We start from the raw sequence: 24,831 nt of genomic DNA on the forward strand, positions 1-24,831 counted from the left end.
CGCCAGGAAACAACACTCCAAGAACCGACTCACTTGTTTCCTGTTAGTTTGGCTTCAAATAATCATGTTCGCACCCACAAAGTGTGCCTCGAGAGGTACAAAGAATAGAGAAGTACAGACACCCCCGCAGCAAGAGGTACGTTGCGAGATTCTTCGAAGTGACCCTGCTAAGTGGCCGGACGTTATTACTGACAGCTTTCGGAGTGTATGCCTTGAGAAAGGATTTTATTTTCAAAATCGGGCAGAAAATTTTCCGTATTCCGAAAGGCAATACAAAACTCAGAAACGCTATATGTCACCTCATCGTTTTGTGCGAAAGGCTGTAAATGGGGAGACATGCGAGCGACACTGGTTAATGTGCTCGCAGTCCAAAGGTTCCGTTTACTGTTTCATGTGCATACTATTTTCGATTTCAAGCAACCCCAGTGCTTTCACCACGCACGGCTTTTCTGATTGGAAAAGAGCAGAAAAAAAGGTTTGCGCACATGAAAATGACGTCGAGTACCGGAACTGCGTGGCAGCATGGCTCGCTCGCTCTAACTCGAGCAGCACAATTGACAAGGAGCTGGTTAAGCATCTTGTCACTGATACCGCTTACTGGACAGAGGTGTTGTAGCGCATAGTCGTTGTAGTTAAGCTTCTAGCTGTGCACAACCTAGCGTTTAGGTGCAGTGGGGAGATTTTTGGTTGACCGAGAAATGGCAATTAGATGGGAGTGCTTGAGGCCATTGCCAAGTTTGATTCCTGTCTAGACGAGCACATCAAACGCTATGGGGACAAAGGAAAAGGTCACCCATCGTATCTGCCAAAAACCATTTTTGATGAATTTATCGAGCATATGGCAAAGGCTGTCAAAGAATGTCTCGTTGACGAAGTAAAACGCACAAAATACTTCTCTTTAATTGTTGATTCGACTCCAGACCTTACTCACGTTGATCAGCTGTCAGTTGTTTTACGATACTATTTAAAACGCCTTCTTGTATTTGTTCCAATCGAATCGGATACCGGCTTGTATCTTTTCGATACCGTGACGTCCCTCTTGACGACCAATGGCATCTCAATTGATGATGGGCCAAGCTTATGATAATGCGAGTAATATGTCAGGAAAATACAATGGACTGCAAGCTCAAATCAAACACCTGAACGAATTGGCAGTCTACGTCCCGTGTGCTGGTCATTCAGTGAACTTAGTTGGCGCGTGTAGCGTTGCCATTTGCCTTGCTGCAGTCAAATTTTTCACTGTAATTCAGAGACTGTATGTGTTCTTTGCTGCCTCACCTAAGCGGTGGAGGTATCTTTCGGAAAGCATGGGCGGAGCTCGCCAGCAGCTTGTTTTGAAAAGTCTCCCTGAGACCAGGTGGTCAAGACACGCCGAATCATGAAAGCCATTCTGAAAAATTTCAATGCAGTCTTGTGTTGCCTTGAAGCTATATCAAAGAACGAGGAAGAAAACGGTGACACTAGGAACGAAGCGCACTCTCTATTCAAGAAAATGACAAAACTAGAGACTGCATTCATGGCGATTTTCTGGAGTGAAATCTTGGAGCGCTTCGACAAAACGAGCGTAGCACTTCAGAAACCAGGCCTAGACATTTCAACCGATGTAGACCTGCTGAGCTCTCTAGAAGGCTTTGTTAATTCTTTGCGACCTCTCTTTGATACCTTCGAAGAGAGAGCACGCACGCTAAGTACCAATCAATGTTATCAGGATGAGGGCAAACGCATCGTTTTGAGCAAGCACCCGGACGGAAAAAGCGATAGTGTGCTACAAGGCAGAAAAACGTTTATCGTAGAGACCTACAATGTTGTACTTGACAGTCTAGGCTCTGCTTTGCGAGTGCAAAAGGCTGCCTACACTGAACTCTGCGAAAGGTTCGGGTTCTTAAAATTGCTGACAGAGGTTCGGAATGAGGCCTCTCTGGCACAGCAGGCTGAGAAGTTGGTGAAAACCTACAAAAATGATTTGGAGCCAGCATTTCCGCTGAAATCGTTCAGTTTGCGAACTTTCTGCACAACTCCGTGTGCCAGAAAACGAGTCCCCTGGGAATAATGAAGTTGCTGCACGAACGAAAGCTTATTGATGCGTTTCCGAACCTTCCTATTGCTTTGCGAATGTACAGTCGTGAGCAAAAGTGGAGAGACCCCGCCTTCAGGCGCGGGAGCAGCTGCGGGGCCGCACCGCGGCGCTCCTATCTCGCGCCGCATGCTCGCAGCGAGAGTGCCCCGAGTGACGACAAACTTCACCTTCGCTCTTGCACGGGCGCTTATCACGCTTAATAAATTCCTAGTGCGGCATTCGGCTGCTCTACAGCTGACGGTCGCGACGAAGGGGAGCGCGCATCGCAAAGTGCCTGAGTTCTCTGAAGGGAAAATACGGCGAGCTGCTCCCCTCCTCCTTTTTCAGCGCGCCTTGACGGTTCCGCGCCGATGCCTTGTCTGTATTGGCATGCTGTTGGAAGGAATTCGCGGCTTACAATCGACTCCCGAATAATGAGGTAGAGACGAATACATGGAGGCATAAAATACAAGGTACTGAGGATCCTTGCTTTTAACACCCCCTTCAAGTAAGTATTAAAAATGTTTGGAACTAACAGGCTCTTTATTGCCGCGAGAAACGAGCGCGAAGAGTCTGCCAGTCTTGCTTTACGGCAGTCCACAGTTGATCATCTGTAGCCGCGCAGAGATCCCGGGCCGCTATTTGCTTCTTGATCAGCCCGCACACGTTTTCGATGGGGTTCAGATCTGCATCTGCTGGTGGCCACTCCAGCGTGCGGATGTCCGCTCTTCCAGCAGTGCGCCCACGAGGCGAGCTGTGTGAACTGGGCTACGACCCTGCTGTAAAAGGAAGCCTTCGATGCGTACAAGGGGACCCAGGCCATCGTTGCTTATGACACCCCACACAATGACAGCGCACCTCCCACTTGACAGGACGCCCGTCGTGTACTCGGACAGATATCTATAAAATAGGAGGGTGGATAAGACGCAAAGGAAGAAAGCAAACCAGGTAGCACACGATCTATCTAGCACAATGAAAGCCTTAGGACAGATTACATTTGTCTTGGATAAAGAAATTTCTTATATTTCACAGGTTCAACATCAAGCACTGTATCATTTTTTTTACGAGCTGATGTGCGCTGGGTAAGGCCTAGGCTTTGAAAAAGAGAACGCGAAATAACATGTCAGAAATGTCTTTATCCAAGACAACTGTAATCTATCCTAATGCTTTCATTGGGCTAGATAGATTGTGTGCTACCTGATTTGCTTTTTTCCTTTGCGTCTTCACCACCATCCTATTATAGATATCTGTCCAAGTACACGACGGGCGTCCTGTCAAGTGGGAGCTGCACTGTCATTGTCTGAGGTGCCATAAGCAAGGATGGCCAGGGCTCCCTTTTCCGCATCGAATGCTTCGTTCCTTCCTGCTGCTTCCTTTTCCAGCAGGGTCATAGCCCACTTCACACAGCTCGCCTCGTAGGCGCACTGCTGGAAGAGCAGACATCCGCACGCTGGAGTGGCCACCACTAGATGCAGATCTGAACCACATCGAAAACGTGTGCGGGCTGATCAAGAAGCAAATTGCGGCCCGGGATCTCCGCGCGGCTACAGATGATCAACTGTGGACTGCCGTAAAGCAATAAATACTGGCAGTATCTTCGCGCTCGCCCCGACGTTGTGTCATCACTGTTCGATTCGATGCCGCGCCGAGCTGATAGTGTAATTGCCGTTAATGGCAACTGCACTAAGCATTAGTTGATTGTTAAGTTCAGATTCTTTATTTCTCACGGCAATAAAGAGCCTGTGAGTGCCAAACATTTTCAATACTTTTTTGAAAGGGGGTGCTCAAAGCGAGGATCCACAGTGCCTTGCATTTTATGCCTCGATGTATTCGTCTCTAACTAGCGATTTGGTAGTCGAGTGGAAGCCGCGCATGCCTTCCAACAGCATGCCAATACAGGCAACGCATCGGCGCGTAACCGTCAAGGCGCGCTGAAAAATGAGGAGGAGGAGAGCAGTTCGCCGTATTTTCCCTTCAGAGACTTTAGGCGCTTTGCGATGCGCGCTCCCCTTCGTCGCGACCGTCAGCTGTAGAGCAGCCGAATGCCGCACTAGGAATTTATCAAGCGTGATAAGCGCCCGCGCAAGAGCGAGGGTGAAGTTTGTCGTCACTCGGGGCACTCTCGCTGCGAGCGTGCGGCACGAGATAGCGCCGCGGTGCGGCCCCGCAGCTGCTCCCGCGCCCGGAGCCGTGGTCTCTGCACTTATGCTCACGACTGTACTTAGGCATACTCGTGGCAAACTGTCAGACCGAACGATCGTTTTCCAAGTTGTCGCTGATAAAAAATCGCCTTCGTTCGAGCACCCTTGACGACAAGGTGAACTCGCTTGCTATCATATCCATTGAAAGTGACCTCCTCCGCGATCTATCCTTCGAACAGACTATATCTGATTTCGCCAAAGCGAAGGCGCGAAAGATGCCATTTTACAAGAGGACTGTTTGCGCTATACATGAATAGTTCCAGTAAGTTCGTTGTGTCGCCTTCCAGCTTCCACGTTGCCAATGAAACGCTGAGCAGTGTAATACAAAATATGCAAATCTTCGTTGTTCGTCTCTTGTTTGTTCTTCTTGTGATATTTAGCGTGCTTATAAAGAACTGTATTTTTGTTGTTTTTGATAGTGCCACGTTTTTTTGGTGTCGTCCTTGCTTGTCATACCTTTAACGAAAATACTTTCAAATAATGTTTTTGTAATTACAGTTGGTAATTTTCATCTGTATTCTAGTGCTTTTTTGTTTGGTTTGGTTTATGGGGGTTTAACGTCCCAAAGCGACTCAGGCTATGAGAGACGCCGTAGTGAAGGGCTCCGGAAATTTCGACCACCTGAGGTTCTTTAACGTGCACTGACATCGCACAGCACACGGGCCTCTAGAATTTCGCCTCCAACGAATTTCGACCGCCGCAGCCGGGATCGAACCCGCGTCTTTCGGGCCAGCAGCCGAGCACCATAACCACTCAGCCACCGCGGCGGCAGTGCATTTTTGTGGTGTTTGTATTGCCTTAAGTATTGTATATATCTATTGTATATTCATCAGTGTCGTGTATAACAATTACTGCAGTCTGATGCTTGAATTTTAATAAAGAATGTTTTGGATACAACCATGCGTCTCCTCATGGGATTAAACTTAGTGATGCGGACAAAGCCTAGCTTCAGAAGGATCGACATCCGAGCTGTGTTGTCTTTTCTACGCTCTTGTTCGTCTTGAGTGCACTAAACTTTTCCTTAAAGCCTAGCTTTTGCTGAAAACAGAATGCATATTAATCACAAAGTGAACATATGTGTTGGTGTTTACAACAGCACGCGTTTCAAGCAAGTTTTGTTATTTTCCTTATAATAATTACAATAATAATAATCCCGTTGATAGCACTTCGTTCTTTTTTAATTTTGTGGAATCAAAATGAAACATGGCATATTTCCAGTAGCGTAGCAGGCGACGGGGGGGGGGGGGGGGGGGGGGCGTCGGATAGGGAAAGGGGGCCTGCATGCGCATTAGCCCAGAGCCCCATTTTTCTTAATCCGGCCCTGCTGCAGACTTCCGTTCATAGTCCTCTATTACAGCGTGTCCTCCCCGACGCAATTGTCTTTATCGCTCCGTCCAGATTTGTGCTCAACGTCGACGTACATTAAGAGCATGTCAGCAAGCGTTTTGTTCAGTCGTTCTGTCAAAGCATTCGCACATATTCGTAACCATTCGAAAACCGTTCGGATATAATTGCGCATATATGATCATTAACCCATTATCGCTAGGACAACAATAGATCCGAACATCAGATCCGAAGTGAAAATGACAGTGCCAGCGCACCCAATTCACACTTGGCTTAACTGCGCAAATCGACCGTCATTGTTTTTCTTTTTTCAGATTTATTGAGACGACACGCTGACGCAAGCTTCACCGTTGTCGATATTGCGTAACACTTCATAAATTTTCTCTGCCTTTGTTGTTGGCACCTTCGGCATTTTGTAGTTATAAAAAATCTCAGTGAAATTGCACTGTTTACATTATAGGAATAAGTGGTTGCCTCTCCTAGCCCTAATGCAGACTCATTTGCTTACGTAATCCGTCGTTGAAACACGGTCAGGTTTGGACAGCGTAGCTGCACTCACAGGACAACAATTAACAGTTACAATTAACAATTAACAGTCGTATCAGCGCCAGTACAGAGAGGAGGCGACAATCTGCAGCTTCCTATGTGGGGCATGTAGGCTGCTTTCCCGCGGCCACTCGAAAATTGAGGCACACTGCTGCTGACCGCGGTGTCGTAGTCTCAGTTAATGTACAGTTCGACTGCATGGCAGGCGCAGTGCATCCATCCATCAGGCCGCCGCGGTGGCTCAGTGGTCATGGCGCTCGGCTGGCGAGCCGAAAGACGCGGGTTCGACACCGCCCGCAGCGGTTGGATATCGATGGAGGCGAAATGATAGAGGCCCGTGTACTGTGCGATGTCAATGAACGTGAAAGAACCCCAGGCGGTCTAAATTATCCAGAGCCCTGCACTACGGCATCTCTTATAGTCTCAGTCGCTTTGGGAAGTTAAACCCAATAAAACGATAGTTGTCTTAACTGCTGAAAATGCGATACCATTAGAAGCTGTTGATGCCGTTACACAATGACCGAACTTTATGACCGACGACACATTTTCTTCGTGATTAGGCTTTTCATGATGTCGCATTCATATCGGATATTATAAGATATTGTGAAAAAAAAAAAGAAATACAACATAGCCCTGTAATTAATTTCACTGCTTCCCTCCGATAGGTCTCGCACTGTGGACCACAGGCATGCTCCTGTCACTGCTGCTCTTAGCCTGCGCAAAATGGCCCGCTTCGGCGGAGAAGATCAAGGCACCCCCGAATATTGTATTCTTCCTGGCGGACGACCTGGTGGGTGAAGGACATAAGTATTCATCCTGGCACTATGTATGGTCTCCGCAGTTGGTAGAGCTGAAACTTTCTCTGGTGCGCCCAATGGCACCACGGCCCGTTGGCAAAATTTCGTCAGCGCTTTCGATATAATGAGAAGCTTGGATATCTAGCAACTCGAAGCGCCTAAGGCGGCAATGTGTTACCGGCGTCGTTGCGAAACGTTTCTGTTATTTACACATGTAATTCACGCCACAGTTCTGCAATGATGTACTGAATGAAGGAGTCTGTGCTGACATAACTTGTACTTTGACACGTTCGTGATTCATAACGGCAGCGAGGGAGCAAAAACACAAGAGAAGAAAAACACGCGAACACACGAACGAACGCTCCTTTCACGGGCGAACACGGACGAAGCAGCGTTCGTCCGTGTGTTTGTGTGTTTCTTTTCTTGTGCTTGGGCTCCTTGGCTGCAGTTATGAATCAAGGAAGTTACCAATTATCACAAAAACTTGTTTTAATCCCACACTTTCCTTTCAGAGTGATAGCTGTGCTGTGTACATTTTTTTTAAGTGTAAATGGTGTCGGTGTCGAGTATCCGTCGTTTGTCATAACCAAAAACTGTCACGCTTAGCTGCCACCCGATGACAACGTTTCTCAGATGGATATGAACCATTAGGGATATTTTGGCCGGGTAGTGGGCGGTATGAAAAATGTTGGATCTGTGATCCTTTAATCCAAGTGGAAGAGATGCTAGCGCTTGCGAGTTGCGATGATGCGCAGTCTGTGGTCAATTTGACCCAGCTGGGCTTCAGAGCGTGTTTTCCTGGAGATTGCAGGTTTTGTAGCTAATTGTTTTACTTTTTATATTTCTCGTTCGTCATTTGGAGCAACAGAGTTTATGGTTGCATTGCTTGCAAACAAGGTCGCCTTGATATGTTGCCTCTTGGAATAAAAGCGCTTATTTGGGCTAGTTGTTACAGCCAGCGCGTTTTAAGGTTTTCCCTTTGTTTAGTTATTTAATTTTTATTTCAGCATATTGCGCTAGCCTCTCAAGAGGCTGTGTCAGGTGCAGGGATGCAGTGCATATCTCAAACGCAATGATCGTCCGCAATATTGATGATCAAAAATTGAAATAGCGTGCGTACAAAAAAAAGACACCACAAAAGGGCAAACATAGTATGCAGCTACAACATGCAGCAAAACTCCAGAAGCGCAGAATGAGGACGAGTCAGATACAGAGCCACAGGGATGGTAAAAAATGCTAAAAGGATATTTTTAGTTTTTAAGTGCACATTTCTAGCACATACGAGCTGGAGATCATCGCGTAGCGCATTTTACTCTCTTACAACATGGGGAAGAAAGAGAAGCTACATGTGTCCGTGTTAAATCGGTATTCTGTGAAGTCCCCTAGTGTGTTTAAATCTTGTGGTTTTAGTATTGAACGGGAACAGATTGACATCTGTTGGAAAAGTATTACTAAACAAGAAAAGGTGAATAAACTTTAGAAGCAATCATGTCGCTCTATTGCTAACTGTACGAATCCCGGATTTCTGCAAAAGCTCTGTTGGTGAGTTATATCGACAAACAGTCTTAGTCAAAAATATACAGCCCAAGGGTTCTGCTGCCAAACCGCGGGCTCTTAAGCACATTTGACAATCCTAAGCTAGGGAGGATTGAGGACTTAAGTTCCTCCCGCCTTCGTGAGATTAGGGTCCCTGAGTATGCAAGAGGGGCCGAGCTGCAGGGCTCAGAAGCAGACCCCTTGGGCTGCGTACTTTTGACAAAGACTGTACATATTTTATACAAGTCTTAACGCCTTTAATTGAAATCTTTCTAGTTTTGCTTGACTTTTCTCTGTGCAAGGCAACCTTGCTCTAATAGCATAATTTAACACACAACGCACGAGGGACATGTACGCCAACAGTTTCGTCTCTGAGGAAGCAAACCTCAGGGTGCGTTTACGTGTGCAAAGCGCCGATAATGCCTTAGACGCAGTATGTAGATTGCATGGTTATCCCATTTTAAGTCGCAAGTCAGAATTCTGCACTGATATTTATACTCGCAATCCGTGTTTACTTCCGCACGCGATACCTTATACGGAAAGATGAGTGGTTCATTTTTTCTGGTTAGAGTTGCAGTCTTTTCAAAGTTGAGTGCCATCTTCTGTCTTTAGCACCATTCTGCAAATACTGAAAGCGCCTTTTCAAGCCCAATTTGGTCATCATGGCTATTAAATTGTTCGAAGTTTTGACATGTGCATGTAGCTAGCAATCGCATGCAACGTGCACATGCTGTGATGTAGCCGTCGCCTTCCACCGCCTTCACTGCAGGGATGGGGTGACGTCAGCTTCCACGGCTCCACTCAGATCCCGACGCCAAACATCGACGCCATGGCCAACACGGGAGTGGTGCTGAACAACTACTACACCATGCCACTCTGCTCGCCTTCGAGGGGAGCCCTCTTGAGCGGCATGTACAGCATACACATCGGTCGGTGTCCACCCGCTATTAAACCGATAATGTTAAAGGCCCCGTTCCCCAGAAAATTCGGTGTCGGCGTTGTCGGTGTTGTGAGCGATAGATCACGAGCGTGGCGCTGGCAGGTGTTCCCCATAGAGCAACCTAAGAGGCGGTAGGGCCATCTAGGTCACGTGACCTTGAGACGTCATCACTACCTGCCCACCATGGCAGGTGGCAGTTACACTAATGGTTGCCAGCTCGGGAGGAGCAACCTAGGCCGCACAAGGCCCACCGCTGGGAGCACCTGGCATCGCTTAACCGCTCCACCACTGAGTCTGGGGGAGTATGGGGATTTCCAAGGGTCTATGAATGTAAAGTGGAGAATTATCTTCTGCCTATGTGGAACTTAACTCATTACCGCTACCGCGTCATGCTCTTAAGACGGGGCTTAAGTGCTCCGTCCAATTTTTAGCGCACACATGCCGACTACGTTGAAAGGCAGAACGTCTTTTCCTTACCGCCTGATGCCTGAATTGGCTTGTTCGTACAAAGCGGTCATTGCAATAATCAAAACGATGAAGCAGACGTAATCACCTTCAAGGTGTGCGGCCGGGAAGGCGACTCTCCGGTGTAGGCGACACGATTCTGTAGAATCCGTCAGGAATCAATAGAAGTAAGAAAGTGATTGTTTCATCAAGCCCTCATCCACGTGCTGTATTCGTTTAAGGAATGCCTCATCATGAAGACCCTCAGGGCAGATGGCGTGCGCAACAGATATAAGCAATCTTTTAGGGTACGTTTCTTTACCAAGGTGCTTCGGACGAATCCGTGGATTTAGATTCTGCTCAAAAAAGAAGGAGCTAAAAGATCGACTGTGGATTTACGCGAAGCCAATCTTAATATTCTATTTATCGTCCTTGTGGCTAATACTGTGGCTCTGATAGAATCGCGCTATTCGTAATGTACTTTGATTGCTGCGTTACTTTACTTTGCTTCTCCTGCGCATTCATTTTTCAACACGATCCAGGTTTCCAGCAAGGAGCTCTTTTACCAGCACAACCAGCTGGCTTGCCGCTGGACGTAAAGATCATGCCCGAATACTTCAAGGAGCTGGGCTACGAAACCCACATCCTCGGAAAGGTATTAGTAATGTGCCTCTATACGAGCAAAACAAATTTCACTAAGCCGAAGAACATCTTGTTTTGCTGTGGACCAAATGGCCCCGGTTGATAATGCTGTGCAGGTGTATTCCACAAGGTCACTGGCGATAAACGTGGTTTTGTGGAATTCGTTCGACGAGATTTCTTGACGAGGGTCCCGTGACAAGCCTCAGATACGCACGTGTTTAGGGCATGCATTAGCGCCGCAGCCGTCCAACAAATACATTCTTGCTATGCTTGAGGCCCTCTCGTAGTTTCCCTTGGATAGGGAAAGCAAAAGAAAACGAAACTAAAAAGATCCCTATTAAGCCTGAGGACATCATCATCATCGCCATCTTCGACTTCTGGTGTCGTTCAGGGGCAAAGGAGGAATAGTGCTACGCTTGCCGACTATGCTGCCCGGCCCAACATAACTCTCATGACCTTACATTCTTGATAGCGGCCGATGCCGTGCCCACTTGGATAACACTGTCAAATTTGAAGCTGAACGCAATGGTGTTTTGGTACGATGTACAACGAAGAAGTTGTTTGCTCCGGAAGGAGTACCCAGGCGAATGGCAGGGAGGACTGCATTGAGTGACAGAATGCAGACAATGGAAACCAAACGTGAAAGGCTGGCCGAAGCAACTGTAGAGCGGAAATCCGAACGGCCAGCCAAATCAGACGAAACGAAGTGTCGGGGCCCCGTAGCTTGTCTCGCCGGGCAGAAGTTCCCGATCATGGTTCGGTCATCTACAGCTTCGCAAAGCAAGCTAAACTTTTGTACCGACCCCATAGCCTGCACTCTTATCCTGTTAGGCACAGAAGCTACACGCAGCTAAGCAGACGACAAGCGCTGAGCTGAATGGCGAAAAAGAGTGAGTAGCAGACGGCTTACCAGCCTTAGCTTGAAAAAGATGGCGAAGAGCAGAAAAACAGTTAAAGGACCACATGTTCCTGTACACTGTAGGTTTCGTGTACACTGCCTGTCACTACGATATAGGCGGCGACTCAGGCAGAGTCACTACAGGTCTAGCAGTGTTCAATGCGCATGTGAAAGGAGTTGCGTCATCCGAAGTTTTGTTGCAAATCCCGAATACGTGTCTCAATTTTAACGTTCTGGCTATCTGTTAGAAAAAAGAATTTGTCCGGCGCTTAAAGAATTTGATAAAAGTTCTGTCGTGCTCCTAAGTCTGTCATACCGCAGCGGTGGCCTATATAGTGGTCTTGAGCATCCGCTTTGCATGCGGGAGGTGCAGGGTTCGATCCCCAGTGCCAGCGGGTAGCTACAGGCGATACAGTGGGTACAAGCCTTCCCCTGGTCTGGTGCTCGGCTTATTCAGAGTGAAGTAATTGGGAAATGGGCGTTTGGCTCCACCTTGAGCAAATGAAAATACCTAGAGCCATGGCGCTATCTCGCCAGATGCCCTTGCGCTATAAAAATTTACTAACAAAATGTGCCATTCTTCCCATTTCAGTGGCACCAGGGTTACTTCCGCGAAGATTATATGCCTACTAAGCGAGGCTTTGACAGCTTCTGTGGCATGCACACAGGCCCGGATGACTACTACTCCCACATTCTGAAATGGGTAAGGAGCGTCTCGCACCCAAAATAGTGCACGATATAGCGAATGCACATACGCACACTTTTTGCCCCGGAAAGTTCTCGGCCGTATCCCACAGCATTTTCACAAATTCAGTTCCGAACTATAGCCTTACTGTCTCTCCTTTCTATGCTCTCTTTCTTTTGCTTAAAGCTGTGTTGTGTACTCCTTTACGTTGTCGTTTTCTTTTGAAACCATCGCATTAGATGCTTCGTCGGGCAAAAAAAAAAATGTTGGGGGGGGGGGGGGGACATTTAAGCTCCGCCTTAAGGGTATGACGCGATAACGTAATGGGTTAATTCCCATATATACAGAAGGTCATTCTCTAATTTAAATTCACAGATCCCCGAGAGCCCTCATGCCCCTCATGGCGCAGTGGTGCAGCGGTTAAGCGACGCATCACTGCCCTGCGATGGCAGCTGCGGTCATCGGTGGGGTTTGTGCGACCCAGGTTGGTCCTCCCGAGCAACCTCTCGCGGCCAATCATTAAATTAACCGCCACCTCTCCCGGTGAGCAGTTGGCTCACAATCCGGTGGTCAGGTTGTTATTACGTCAAAAGCTCACGTCACCTCAGTGGGTTTTCTGCGCGTTTTCCGCGAATTTGTCGCTCACGGTCAACGACGCTAACTTCGACACCGACGACGGTGCCACCTTTTCTGCAGCACTGGCTGCTTAAAGCTGTCGCATTAAAATGTTTATGAAGTCGAGCTAAGCCTTTCTGGTAGGTGCTTTCTGGTAGGTGCTCCCAGCGGTGGGCCTTGAGCGGCCCAGATTGCTCTTCCCGAGCGACCAATCATTAGTTTGACTGTCACCTTCCACAGTGGGCAGTTTGCTCACTATCCGGTGGGCGGGCTTTGATGACGCCGCGAGGTCACGTGACCGAGGTGGCCCACCTGCCTCATAGGTTGCGCTCTGGGAAACACCTTCCAGAACCATGCTCGTGATTTTTCGCTCACAACGCCGATACCAGATTTTCTGGAGCACGGGGACTTTAACACTCTCGCGTGAGAATGTGTGATCAGAAGCTAAGTTCACTGATTCGCTGGAGTGTAATGGCGTCATTTCCGGTAAATGCATCCACAGCTTCTAATGCTGGAAACACAGTTGGAAACACCATGTAATTAGGTGTCTCTATTAATTACGCTACTCTTTCTTTGTATTATTTCTTTCCTTTCTGTTTTGCGGAAACGGTGGCAGTCACGGCGATAGTCGCCAACATGTGCCACGCCATTTGCTTTTTCGTGGTTCGCGTCCCATCCCTGCTTTGCTTCCAGCAGGCAATGGGTGTCAGCGGAGAAGGACATGCATGCAGTGACCACTTTATGCAGGACGGCCGCGCGGGACTCGACTTCTGGCAGGACACCGAACCTCTGACGACTGAAAACGGCACATATTCGACCACACTGTTCACCGAACGAGCGAAGTCCATCATACACAAGAGGGATAAATCCAAGGTTCGACTGCGTTCTTTGCTTCACAGTGCATTGGTAGTGTTGTTCCGCGATTGATAATGTGTGTCCGAAGGAGGCTGTGCCTATACTATTAATCACCTGGGTATGGTCAGCCTTGTGCTCCTTTTTTTTTTCATAGTGCTATACGCTTACGGATGCCCACGGCAGTCTTTACCGAAAAAAATAAAAAAACGATAAGACCTCATTCTGATGGGACTTCATTAATCAAGATAAACGAGCCACTTCGGGTGCACAGTGTCACGTTTGGAGTACCTTAGCTTAAGGAGGGCTGTTAGGAACATTTTAAGCCGTTTGTTATCTTCGTAAAGTTTAAAAAATGTGAAAAGGGAAGGGGTGTATTTAGCCCTCCCACATGGCTGGCCCAGAAGAGCGGGAGCGGAGGGCAACCATGCTTTCTCTCAGCCACGGCGTGTGCATATAAGGAGGCGCAAGTCAATTAGGGTTATTCTTGTTTCTGCGGCCAGCAGAAAAGAATTTGCAGCACCAACACATGTATCATAACGCTTTCACATTGTATTGTGAAGAAGCTTGCGCATCAGAATCGTTTTCATACGAAAATTTTGCGGGGTTGGACAAAATTTCGCTGCCAAACATCCAATGATATTCTGATTACCCTTGTTGGCTTATTTCGTGTGCTTACAGCGTCCCCTTCCAGAATCGAATCATGACCGCTCAGTGGGAATATAAACAATAATTTTTTAGGGAGCAAAAAATCGTGGAAAGTTTCAAATGTGAGGACAGTGCTGTGAACGCATTCTGGCCCTATCGTTAGCTTCATTCAGTGTAACGAGAACTTTTGCTGATATCGAGTTGGCGCCAGCAGTATGCTTGGGTTTCCAACAGCTCACAGATTACAGTCCCTGGGAATAAGGCAAAACCCCAACAATATCGTCTGCCGAGTCCTTTTGAAAACAAACTCCTTTTCGATTCGCCTTTCTGTAACATGTTTCAGGACAAAACAAATACTGGTGACGACATACACGCTACGCCGCCTATTTATGCGTCTCCTCGAATCGATCATTCAATGAAAACCCAACAATGCAGGCGTAGAGTAAATATGTTTACATATACTTAGCATACAAGCCTCACTGGAGCAAAAAGCGGGCAGCGACCGTCCGGATTCAGAGAAATTCTCTTTGGGTCGCGAGTAGTGACGTCATCGGTGGCATCACCAGATCATAGAATGCCCATTGCGTGGAGGGAAGTCATGTCACCAGACCAGGTTTGTCTGTGTGAAGGTTCCAGTTGCTAACCGTGGCAGGTGGCAGATGGTTTACGGGAAGAGCTCGGGAAAATCAACCTGAGTCTCACAAACCCCGCTAGTCAATTCTTGCGAAGGCATCAACAGCTTTGAATTCTATCCCCTTGCGAACACGTAATGGAATTAGGTGTCTGTGTTTTTGCCTTCGTTTTTGTTTCGAGCGACTTCTTATGTATTGCTGCGCTTGTGCATCACATATTTGCAATAGTATTTTTTTTAGTTGCTTTCAAAAAGAGCATTGTTGAGATGTCGCTATCTCTGATGTCTGTAGCATATTGTTTATGCACACATGCACGCATTACTACCTATGTTTTCCATTTTTCTATATACTCCTTCACGTTACACCAATGCCCGTTTGGACGCTGTAGTTAGTTAATAAATAAATAAAAGAAAATAATTACTACCACTCGGCACCACTTATAAAGTCCCACTACAGAAGACGATCATCATGACTCTGCTGTTTGCGTGCTGTTGTCGAGCACGCTCAGACAAGCTGGACCTGACGCTGTCATCCAGCAAAACGAAAGACCAATATACTGCGATAGAAGTGCACTCTACCAAATATTGCCGACAAGAAAACTTCCAGATTTCCTCCTCGTTCAAGAAGAGATGTGGCAGATGTGGCAGTGCGGTAAATTTTCACTACGTCTCCTCGCTTACACAGCGGATGACGCATTACTGAAGTGAGATGTGTTTTGCCTTTAACAAACAACGCCGCCGTAGTGCTTGCTCTTGTTGGCACAGAGAAAAGCCTAGTTCCCTATGAAATCACTATGTACCGCACGGATCAAAAGTTTGCAGGCTACTCGAGAGTCCACTGAACGGCATCGCTGCACAAGATGTGGGCTTGCTAAGCACTGTTTCGAAGCTGAGTACCGTGCGACTGAGCTCACACTCGCATAGTTGGCGAACAGTTCTGCATAGTATAAGAACAACGTCCATAACGGCTGTCATAACACTTCGGGCAGTCATTCCAGAGCTTGGCTATCACGCGTAATAGTAACGCGCTCCGAGAAGTTTTTATTGCAAATAAATCCTTTGCACCTTCATAGCCTTGCTAAGCTCCGAAGTCGCTGTCGCTGCTAAGCTTTTCAGAACCTCACGTTCGGAATTGAGTGATTTTAAAACTTTTTTTTTTTGCTTGTTAAACCTTAAGACTGTCGGACCTCATTCGCGAAGACGCATGAAGCCTCTTTGGGCGAACCACCTTTGACATTTCGAATTAAAAAAAAAAAAGCCATTCATGGTCTCAAAATGTCAGGCAGGGAATGAAATACTGTGAAGCAGAGTTTCATAAAATGCAGCTGGGATGGAAACTGAACGTAACTGTCGAGAATACATCGAAGGCTCTTCACATGCGCTCACTATAACCAACTATACTGTAACCTGCATGGTTCGACGCCCGCACCAAAAACAATATTACAAACAGCGCCCGTGTGCCGTGCGATGTCAGTGCACGTTAAAGATCCCCAGGTGGTCGAAATTATTCCGGAGCCCTCCACTACGGTACCTATTCTTCCTTTCTTCTTTCACTCCCTCCTTTATCCCTTCCCTTACGGCGCGGTTCAGGTGTCCAACGATATATGAGACAGATACTGCGCCATTTCCTTTCCCCAAAAACCAATTAAATTAAATTAAGCATTGCTATTCCAGCCTTCCTCATTACGCGTGCGTAACTTGTGGCGAAATTTCACGTGCAGCCGCTGTTCCTCTACCTGGCATACCAGGCAACACACGGTGGTGTTGAACCCAATCACCTACAAGCTCCAGAGGAGAACGTGGCCAAATTTCCGTACATTGGTGATGCAGATCGGACACTTTACGCAGGTATGAAAGTACTGCAATCTCTACGTGAAGCTGGGTGAAAACGGCGCCTAAAATAAACGGGACTGTACTTCGTGCCAGTAGATATTTTAAACTTGTAGTTTTAAGTACACTCCATAGTCCTGAGAGATTCTGCGCGAACGTGGCGATTATCAAGGCTGACTCTACCTCTGCGCTGCAAACTCTGACCTGTTAAACACGTACTGAGCTCACGCCATTTTCGACGGCGATTGAAAGTTTATGGGATGTAACTAAACATTCTAAATTCCCGCGCTAATTTTGAGCGTCGAGTGCCACTCAGCGCGCATTCCGCGAAAAATAGAAGCGTTCGTGCAGATTTCCTCGGTTTGCGAGATCCAGCGTGCTACAACGTGTGCAGGAATGGTGGACGCCCTGGACCAGTCCGTCGCCGCTGTGCTGGAGGCGCTGGAAGCGGCGTCCATGCTGGAGGACACGATCATCGTGTTCAGCAGCGACAACGGCGCCCTCCAGAGTGGGCCACTCTCCAACTGCGGCACCAACTGGCCCTTGCGTGGAACAAAGGGCACCCTCTGGGAAGGTGGCGTACGCGCGGCCGCATTCCTCTGGACGGCTCGAATTCTGCCGCACCGAAGAGTGTCCCAGCAGCTCATGCACATCGCCGATTGGCTCCCGACTCTTTATTCGGCCGCCGGCACGTATGCGCGTTCAGCGCCTTTTATATTTAATAAGCTGCTTCGTATACGGCTCATTCAAGTCCTGGAAGGAGAGCCATGCAGGCGCTTTAAAAAAAAAAAACATAAGCAATGGCACGCTGACTTTGTACAAGTGGATCGCAAAGCTCAGTTTAGATACCGAATGCATATTCTAGAATCTGCCGAACAAGGCACGATTTCGCCGATCGATGATTTTAGTGCTTCCTACATAAAATATCGCAGTAATGAGCAAAACATTTGGCGGTGTCAATGGCGAGGAGTAACAGAAAAAAATTCAATATGCAAAAAAATGCGTTAGCTTTAGAAGCTGTTGGTGCCTTTACTGAAAATTATGTCACTTCCGGTCCGCTAACGTCACAATCCCCTCTAGCCAATGGGAATTATCCCGTCTAGTGGCGCCACTTCTCTTCAGCCTATGGGTGAATTTTACGACCAACCACATAATTTTATACGAATGAAGATTTAAAGCTACCCATTAAAACTTAAAAAACGCCGAATTTACCCACACAGACCTAAACCGACTACTTCGCTGATAGAGAGGTCACCCTATGTCGAAGGACAAATCCACAAGGAAAGCCAGACTTCGTGCGAAAAGGTTGTGATACCTCGGTCCGTGGCTCAAGACAATTTTTCGCTCGCCCTACGGTCCCCCACACACCGATCTACGCATGGTACAATGCAAAGCGACCATCCAAGCTAAAAGTACGTTAATTTACGGCACTGCGCACTGTCCGCGTTTCTATCAAGTTTTTTTTAAGATTTTTTAAAATATAAATTATACAGTTCACGTGACTGTCTACATGACTTGCGTCGTAGTGTTGGCAGCTGCAGATATCTTGGCATGTTTTCGCGAGCTATACGTGATGACCAAAGCGTTTAACATGGTATAGCTTTTCGTTTTGGCGCCCAGGAGGAGATGTGAGACGCCTGGGGCCAGTGGACGGCATCGACATGTGGAAGGCGCTCAACGTCGGCAAGCCGTCGCCCCGTACCGAGATCCTGCTCAACATCGACCCAGCGGCCGGCACAGCGGCATTACGCTACCAGAACTTCAAGCTGGTCGCGGGCATATACACGATGTCTTACCAGCGCTTCGAGACGCCGGGAAACGACCGCCCCTACGATGACCTGAACCACTTGCTGCGACAGTCGCGTGCAGCCACTGTTCTTCGGCGCCTTTATGGAAAGAAGCCTGTGTTCAAAAAACTCGACCGTTGGAGGCGAGAAGCAACGGTGACCTGTCCTGATTCGGCCAGCAGCAACTTTGCGTTCAATGTAACCTACCACCTCTTTGACATCGCTCAAGATCCGTGCGAGCTGCACAATCTCGCCGACGAAAAGCCTGGTGTAAGTACGCTTGCCTTTTGAAGGGATATGCTTGCGAGCAGGTGGAATTTCGAAGCAGCACGTATGTCATTTCACTGTAAAATTCGATAGAGTTCCGAAGTGGCAACAAAATATGCCGAATGCATTCTCTGAAATTCTTTAGTATTATCCTAAGAAAGGATTTACGTCGGGAAGACATGCACGCACAGAGCGGCGCAAGCAAGATTGTGAAAGAGTTAAACTGCTTGACTTCCCGAACAACGCTCGTCACGCAGCATACCACTGCTGTATATCCCTTACAAAAATGGTCTATAGACAGTCTATAGACTTCTTATAGACTCTATTGCCTTCCTGTATATCTTTATCTTTATCTATTCATAGTCTATACGCTGTCTATAGACAAAAGTCTACTAAAAGTGCATGGCCATAAATCTATAGATTGTCAATAGGATTTGTATCGCCTATAGACTTTTCTTAGGGTTTGTCTTTAGAGAGTCTATAGACTTTATAGACAGAAGTTTATGGACAGTATATAGACTGTGTAAAGAAATTTTTGTAAGGGTATTGCATCGGGGCGGACGGAGGCTCGAGTAATCTATCCGGACAGAGTATCCGCAGGCAGCTGCTATTGTCTAGGAAAGCAGTTCTGCAAAAAGTCGTCGACGGCCACTTAAGTCCACGAAAGCTTGAGTCAGTGGGTTCATATTGAGCAGGACTGCGGCCATTGAATAACACGTCACTCGTCTCCAGCGCTATTGGTGGTCAGGCAGTTCGTGCCATCAAATTAGGGTTGCAACTATCTGAGCATCCCGAACGCGCGAATTACGGCTCGTGTGTTTTTCGAACCAGTAACTTGTCAGCACTGACAGCTGGGCGTGAATCAGCAGAAGTACCAGCCTTGCCGGTACACTGTCTACCGCGATTTGACTTAACTCTGAGTGTCGCCTGCGGCTTAGCATTGCTTTCACAGACATGCACTTCTCCTCAGCATGGCTGCTGATAACCCTGCTCTCTCAAGCCGCAGATGTCTTGAGACGATAGAGCACACGTACTCTGCGCGTGCCTTGCATTGCGTGATGGTAGATAATAGTCATGGACTATATCGACCCGTGCTCACTGGTGAAGTTTCTCGGAGGATGGCCGCAGCTTCTGCCGGCTATTCCTTTCCTCCTTCCCTTTCCACCAGTGCAGTGTAATAAACCGGTACCTTCTATTGGTTAGCCTTCCGCCTTTCCATCTTTCCTCTCTCTTTTATCTCTATCTTCTGGCCTCCTTGCGGACACAATGAAAAAAGATAACTCATTGGCTATGCCAATAAATAGTACCACCCGCCGCGGAACCTCAAGAGACGGCGATGGGTTGTGCGATGCCAGTGCACGGTAAAGAACCCCAGGTGATCGAAATTAATCCGAAGCCTTTCAATAGGGCGCTTAATCCTTCCTTCTTTCCCTCTATCGCCCTTTCCACCGAGGTGTGGTTGAGTTTTCATCCGATAGTGAGGCAGTTTGCGCGCTTCTGCTTTACTCAAAGACCAGCTTAAGACACCAGATAAAGCAGTCTTCGCGTTGTATGGTGAATTACCACCAAACGCTGTCCACTGCACTGAATACCGCTTCGACACGGGGATGCTGTGGAGAATTCTAGTTTTGTCAACGTGAACTGATGTAGAAGCTGATGCGCACTGTAATTAGGTAACATCGATCATCGCATGTGAACGTTCCTTCGCGTCCAGTTTTGTTGACAGTCGGCTATCGCGGCACAAATAACCTACACATTTTTCATATGCGCAATTTCTATGCGGGATTTTGGATATTCTTTCAATTCGAGGGGCCGAGAGTTTAGGTAATGTGGCATACTTTCTTCCAGTGTCCCTCCATAATGCTGCCATGAAATCTTACAGAATTTCCGGACTGGTGGCCTCAAATCAGCAGCCAGAACTTGTGTTATCGTGAGCCCATATGTCCGGCCACGTGTATGTTCGTCCAAATAATAGATGCAGCGCTTGCTGTGTTCCCTTCTCGTCCGTGCCTTTTTGTGCGCAGATACCCCACCTTCAGCGCCGGCTCACAGTTTCCGTGAGCGTTCTTGAACACAGTTTTGGTACAGATCCAGGTATTAAACGGAAATGCTTTATTGCTACACTGAGCTGGCCTGTCCGGATTTAAGGAGCAAGTGTCCGCATGCTCACTTTAAGCTTATCAGCGATTTAAACTACTTCGCCTTTATTGCTGATATCAAGTCTAAGCTATGCTGAAGAGTTATACCCTCCACCCACGAGTTCACTACGTGCACCGTGGCGCCATCTTACAGAAGTTGACCAGACCAACGAACTGACAGTCATGTTTGTATGTGTGTGAGAGAGAAAGTAAGTGCGTGGATAAAATATCTTAGCTCTAAAAGAGAGCACGTGTGTGTTTCACATCCGAGTCTTCTTTGTCTTCTATCAAAGGGCGTTTTCTTCTTTGTGTGCGTGGGTGTTTCCTGTAATAGATTCACTCCAACTGTCAGCTTCTATACATGCCGGACAAAGTCTAGTGACTTCCTGGCAGCTCTGATTAGTTGCACTTTCTGCCACTTTCACAACTTAACGCGAACGGTCGAATGCATGTTCTCCTTGCGCATTCGCGCATACATTAGAATACACGCACACACGCACGCATATACGCCGGCACAAAAGCACAACGTTCTATAGATGTGCCAGAATCGACCTCTGCGTGATCACTTTCCATTTTGGCCACTCTGTGAAATAGCAATCGATGTCTTGCGAAACTACAGTGAGATGCTTCATCTGTGTTCTACCAGCAATTCTAGAAACGAATTTACATATATTACATGTATGTTATCAATAATGTTTACTCAGAGTACCTTTCAGGCTTAGAAACATCTTAACGTCGTCTGGATGTCTCATGCTATCGTTTGTTTTTTCTGCAATCCCTGTACGAGGTTGCAAATTCCGGCGATTATGCTTGTGACTAATGTAATGGCGTTCTTCTTGGACCTCTATTTTTGCGTTCCAGCTCCTATCAATGCTGCTGCGGAAGCTGGCTGCCTACAATGAGTCTGCTGTGCCACCTGTGAACGACACAATAGACCCCAGGGGTTACCCTGAAAATAACGGCGGCATCTGGGCGGCATGGTTATAGCTTCAGCATCCAAGAAATAGATTCCTCGTTTCCAGCAGCTTACAGCAAGACAAGAAGGACATATTGTCACGAACCAGAAGGAGAGTAGCCGCAGACGTAGAGGGGGACTTGGCCATTGCAAACGCCTTTTTTTATTCACTCTTAACTTCTGCTGAACCACTGCCACCACCATCTTGCTCACACACCATCATTCTCCTTTTGTTGCTTTTATTTGCAACAGTGGCGTATTTAAGATGCTGCTTAAGACACGCCAAGGCATTGCCCGTTTTGCCTAATCCATGTCTGGCGCGAGGCCGATGCGACTGGGCGGCGCGCGAACGTTTTATAGGAGGGCGCGGTACCTTTCCATGACGTCAGTGGAGGCGGAGTTTGTATACGTCAACCGCCTTCTGTTCGCTCAAGCTACCTAGGATGACACCATGGACAGTTCCGCAGCTACTGCTGCTGCCTTGCCGCGCAGACTATGTTCACCTCAATCCATCCAGTAACACGGCACTCGTCGTGGCTCGTTTGTCCCATGGTCGGTTGACTGCCTAATATTCCGCAAACAAGGAAATAATAGACCACATTTTTCTTCACTGCTGGGACGCAGTATTTATCTAGTACGTCTTTCACCGGACATTAAAAAGGACCTGCCGTCACGCCATACGGCATAAGGTTTCTGCCTGTCGTTAATGAACGGGGTGTGCCATAAGAGTTTTCATGCTGCTCTGCCTCCAAAGTGAATGGAAAACGAGAATGGCTATAGGACACACTGATGTGGATGCTCGCTCAGCGAGAAAGTATTTCATCGAAAGTGTGGCTTTTTAAAGAGAACTGTACAATCGAGCAACCTGAATGGATGCCCGTGTTGCGTGATCTGGCAAGCTTGAAACGTTTCTAAGTCACAGCGCAGCCTCAAATGCGACTGCCACTTTGATTATTAGTGTACTTTGATTCTTAATATGTTCTGCTGTCTTGGATCGCGAAGAGGAAAAAAAAAATCTCGCAGGATGGTTACGACTACGTAACGCGAGATTCAGCGACAGCTGTTTAGGCGTTTAGTTTTGGGGACATTTTGAGGTAGAAAAGATACAGTGACCTCATATCGCACTGGTGTAGTGGTCAAGTGATGCTCCCCTGAACTGGCAGGCGGCTGTTCCAAACAGAGCCACCCGTAAGCTTTTGCGACCAAGGTTCATCGGGATATAGTGTGAGTGCGTTACACCGACGGCGACGACGCCGGACGACTACGACGCGCAGGCCAGGTACGGGCGCCTAACAGCTACCGCTGTAAAGCTCGCCGTGACTGTGAGGTTTCTTATGTGCTTCCCAAGAGAAATTCCTGGGTTCGAATCCGACCCATACAACTTTTTTTCTGGGATTTTTTTTTCTACTTGTGTGACGCAGAAAGACCACACACAGATCGCTGAAATCGCTCACCACCCCCAGTAATGCTGCCCCATTAAATCGTAGTCCGGCCCGAGTGCTCCTCTCGCAACTGTGCCCGCTTCGCTCGTGGCAATATCATTAACTCATTTGGACGAAAAACCATGCAAATTAAAACGACAGACGAATGCAAGGTAAATACAGTACAATGGTCGACTCCCACAAAATGGCAACAACGTCAACTCTTCAATGCAGAGGCAGTGATACTAACCTGCAAAAGACGTACCAATATAAAGGCGTCCGGAACTGCACATTTAATAGTTTTTTACTTGAAAATGTTACGCTAGTCTGTTGTGCAAAGCGTACCTCATACCGTGCACTCACTGCTTAGCCTAAGCAGATACATACTGCTTAAGATTTTTTTTTTTTAAATCTCGATATGGCCCCATCTGTGTGCAACTATGAAGTGAATTAATAAACTGTATTGTAAAAAAGCTTTAAGTTCAAACCTTTCTTTTATTCAAAATTTGTTAATGTTCACGCACCGCGACTTCAATGTGCTCGATTGTAATTATTCTCTTTGGGAATACGGTTGCGGCTTTTAGAAGGCTACTATACTGTGTGACGAGCGCTGTTCGTCGCGCAGTCCAGATAAGCGTCATACCTTTAGCGCAGGGTGCAAAGGGTACAGAGAGAAGATTACGTGTATCGGGCTTATTCAGAGAAGGTACACAGGCCAGCGCATCCTAATTACGCAGCAGTTTTTGAGAAATCATTCGCGCTGATGTGCCTCCGTGATCCTTTTCAATGTAGATTAGAAGGATCGCAACTGTCGAGCCACTTCCAACATACGGCATACGAGGTTACGCACCTGAGCTTATAAAACTGGTGCAGCCTCCTCAAATCTAGAACGGGTGTGCCTCATGGTTCGTTTCAGGATCACTGCTCTTTCTGTACTTAAATGACATGCTTCATTCCCCATACCCAAGAAATACCCTTGCATTCCGATGACACCAACGTTTTCTTTTCTGACATCAACCTGTTAATGCCAGAAACAGATGCGAATATTTGGCTGTGTGAACTCTGGACGGCTAGCTACAAATGAAATAAAGCTGAATACAAAAAAACAGTGCCTCATTTTAGAGTTCTAGAGCTCATAGTACCACGTAGCTCTATTGTTAACAAGCTTTCCTTGCGTCTTTCCCAGGTGTGTTTTTTCATGAGCATCTCTCTTGGAATACACATACCATACAGCTAGCTCAAACTAAAGCTATCTAGAGTAGCAGGAACCTTATTGAAAATAATTCGAATTCCTAGGATTTTCAGACCACTTATTTACTTTTCAGTCATTCACTCTCATATTTACTATTGCATCCGACATGGGACACCACTACTGCTTCCAACATGAAAAACGTATTTATCTCTCTCTCTCTCTCTCTCTCACACGCACACGCACACGCACACACACACACACACACACACACACACACACACACACACACACACACACACACACACACACACACACACACACACACACACACACACACACACACACACACACACACACACACACACACACACACACACACACACACACACACACACACACACACACA

At 47.3% G+C, this 24,831-nt stretch overlaps 1 protein-coding gene across 1 annotated transcript; it reads left to right on the top strand.

Moving 5' to 3' along the window:
- Positions 1-6,813: 6,813 nt before the first annotated feature.
- On the top strand, positions 6,814-24,585 carry LOC144125614 (arylsulfatase B-like). Its single transcript, XM_077659144.1, has 9 exons — positions 6,814-6,937; positions 9,250-9,409; positions 10,407-10,519; positions 11,997-12,107; positions 13,452-13,577; positions 16,557-16,683; positions 17,060-17,353; positions 18,286-18,722; positions 21,719-24,585. Exons 1-9 carry the CDS (start codon positions 6,836-6,838, stop codon positions 21,842-21,844), a joined length of 1,596 nt encoding a protein of 531 aa, XP_077515270.1. The 5' UTR covers positions 6,814-6,835; the 3' UTR covers positions 21,845-24,585.
- Positions 24,586-24,831: the final 246 nt, after the last annotated feature.

This window comes from Amblyomma americanum, chromosome 3 (assembly GCF_052857255.1).
Source record: "Amblyomma americanum isolate KBUSLIRL-KWMA chromosome 3, ASM5285725v1, whole genome shotgun sequence".
Classification (NCBI taxonomy): domain Eukaryota; kingdom Metazoa; phylum Arthropoda; class Arachnida; order Ixodida; family Ixodidae; genus Amblyomma; species Amblyomma americanum.

What these genes read in the sequence shown, in the direction of transcription:
- LOC144125614 (XM_077659144.1), top strand. Translation starts at nt 6,836, where the DNA reads ATGCTCCTGTCACTGCTGCTCTTAGCCTGCGCAAAATGGCCCGCTTCG. An exon ending in TCTTCCTGGCGGACGACCTG is followed by an intron (nt 6,938 to 9,249) that starts GTGGGTGAAGGA and finishes CCTTCACTGCAG; the next exon opens with GGATGGGGTGACGTCAGCTT. An exon ending in ACAAGAGGGATAAATCCAAG is followed by an intron (nt 13,578 to 16,556) that starts GTTCGACTGCGT and finishes TTTCACGTGCAG; the next exon opens with CCGCTGTTCCTCTACCTGGC.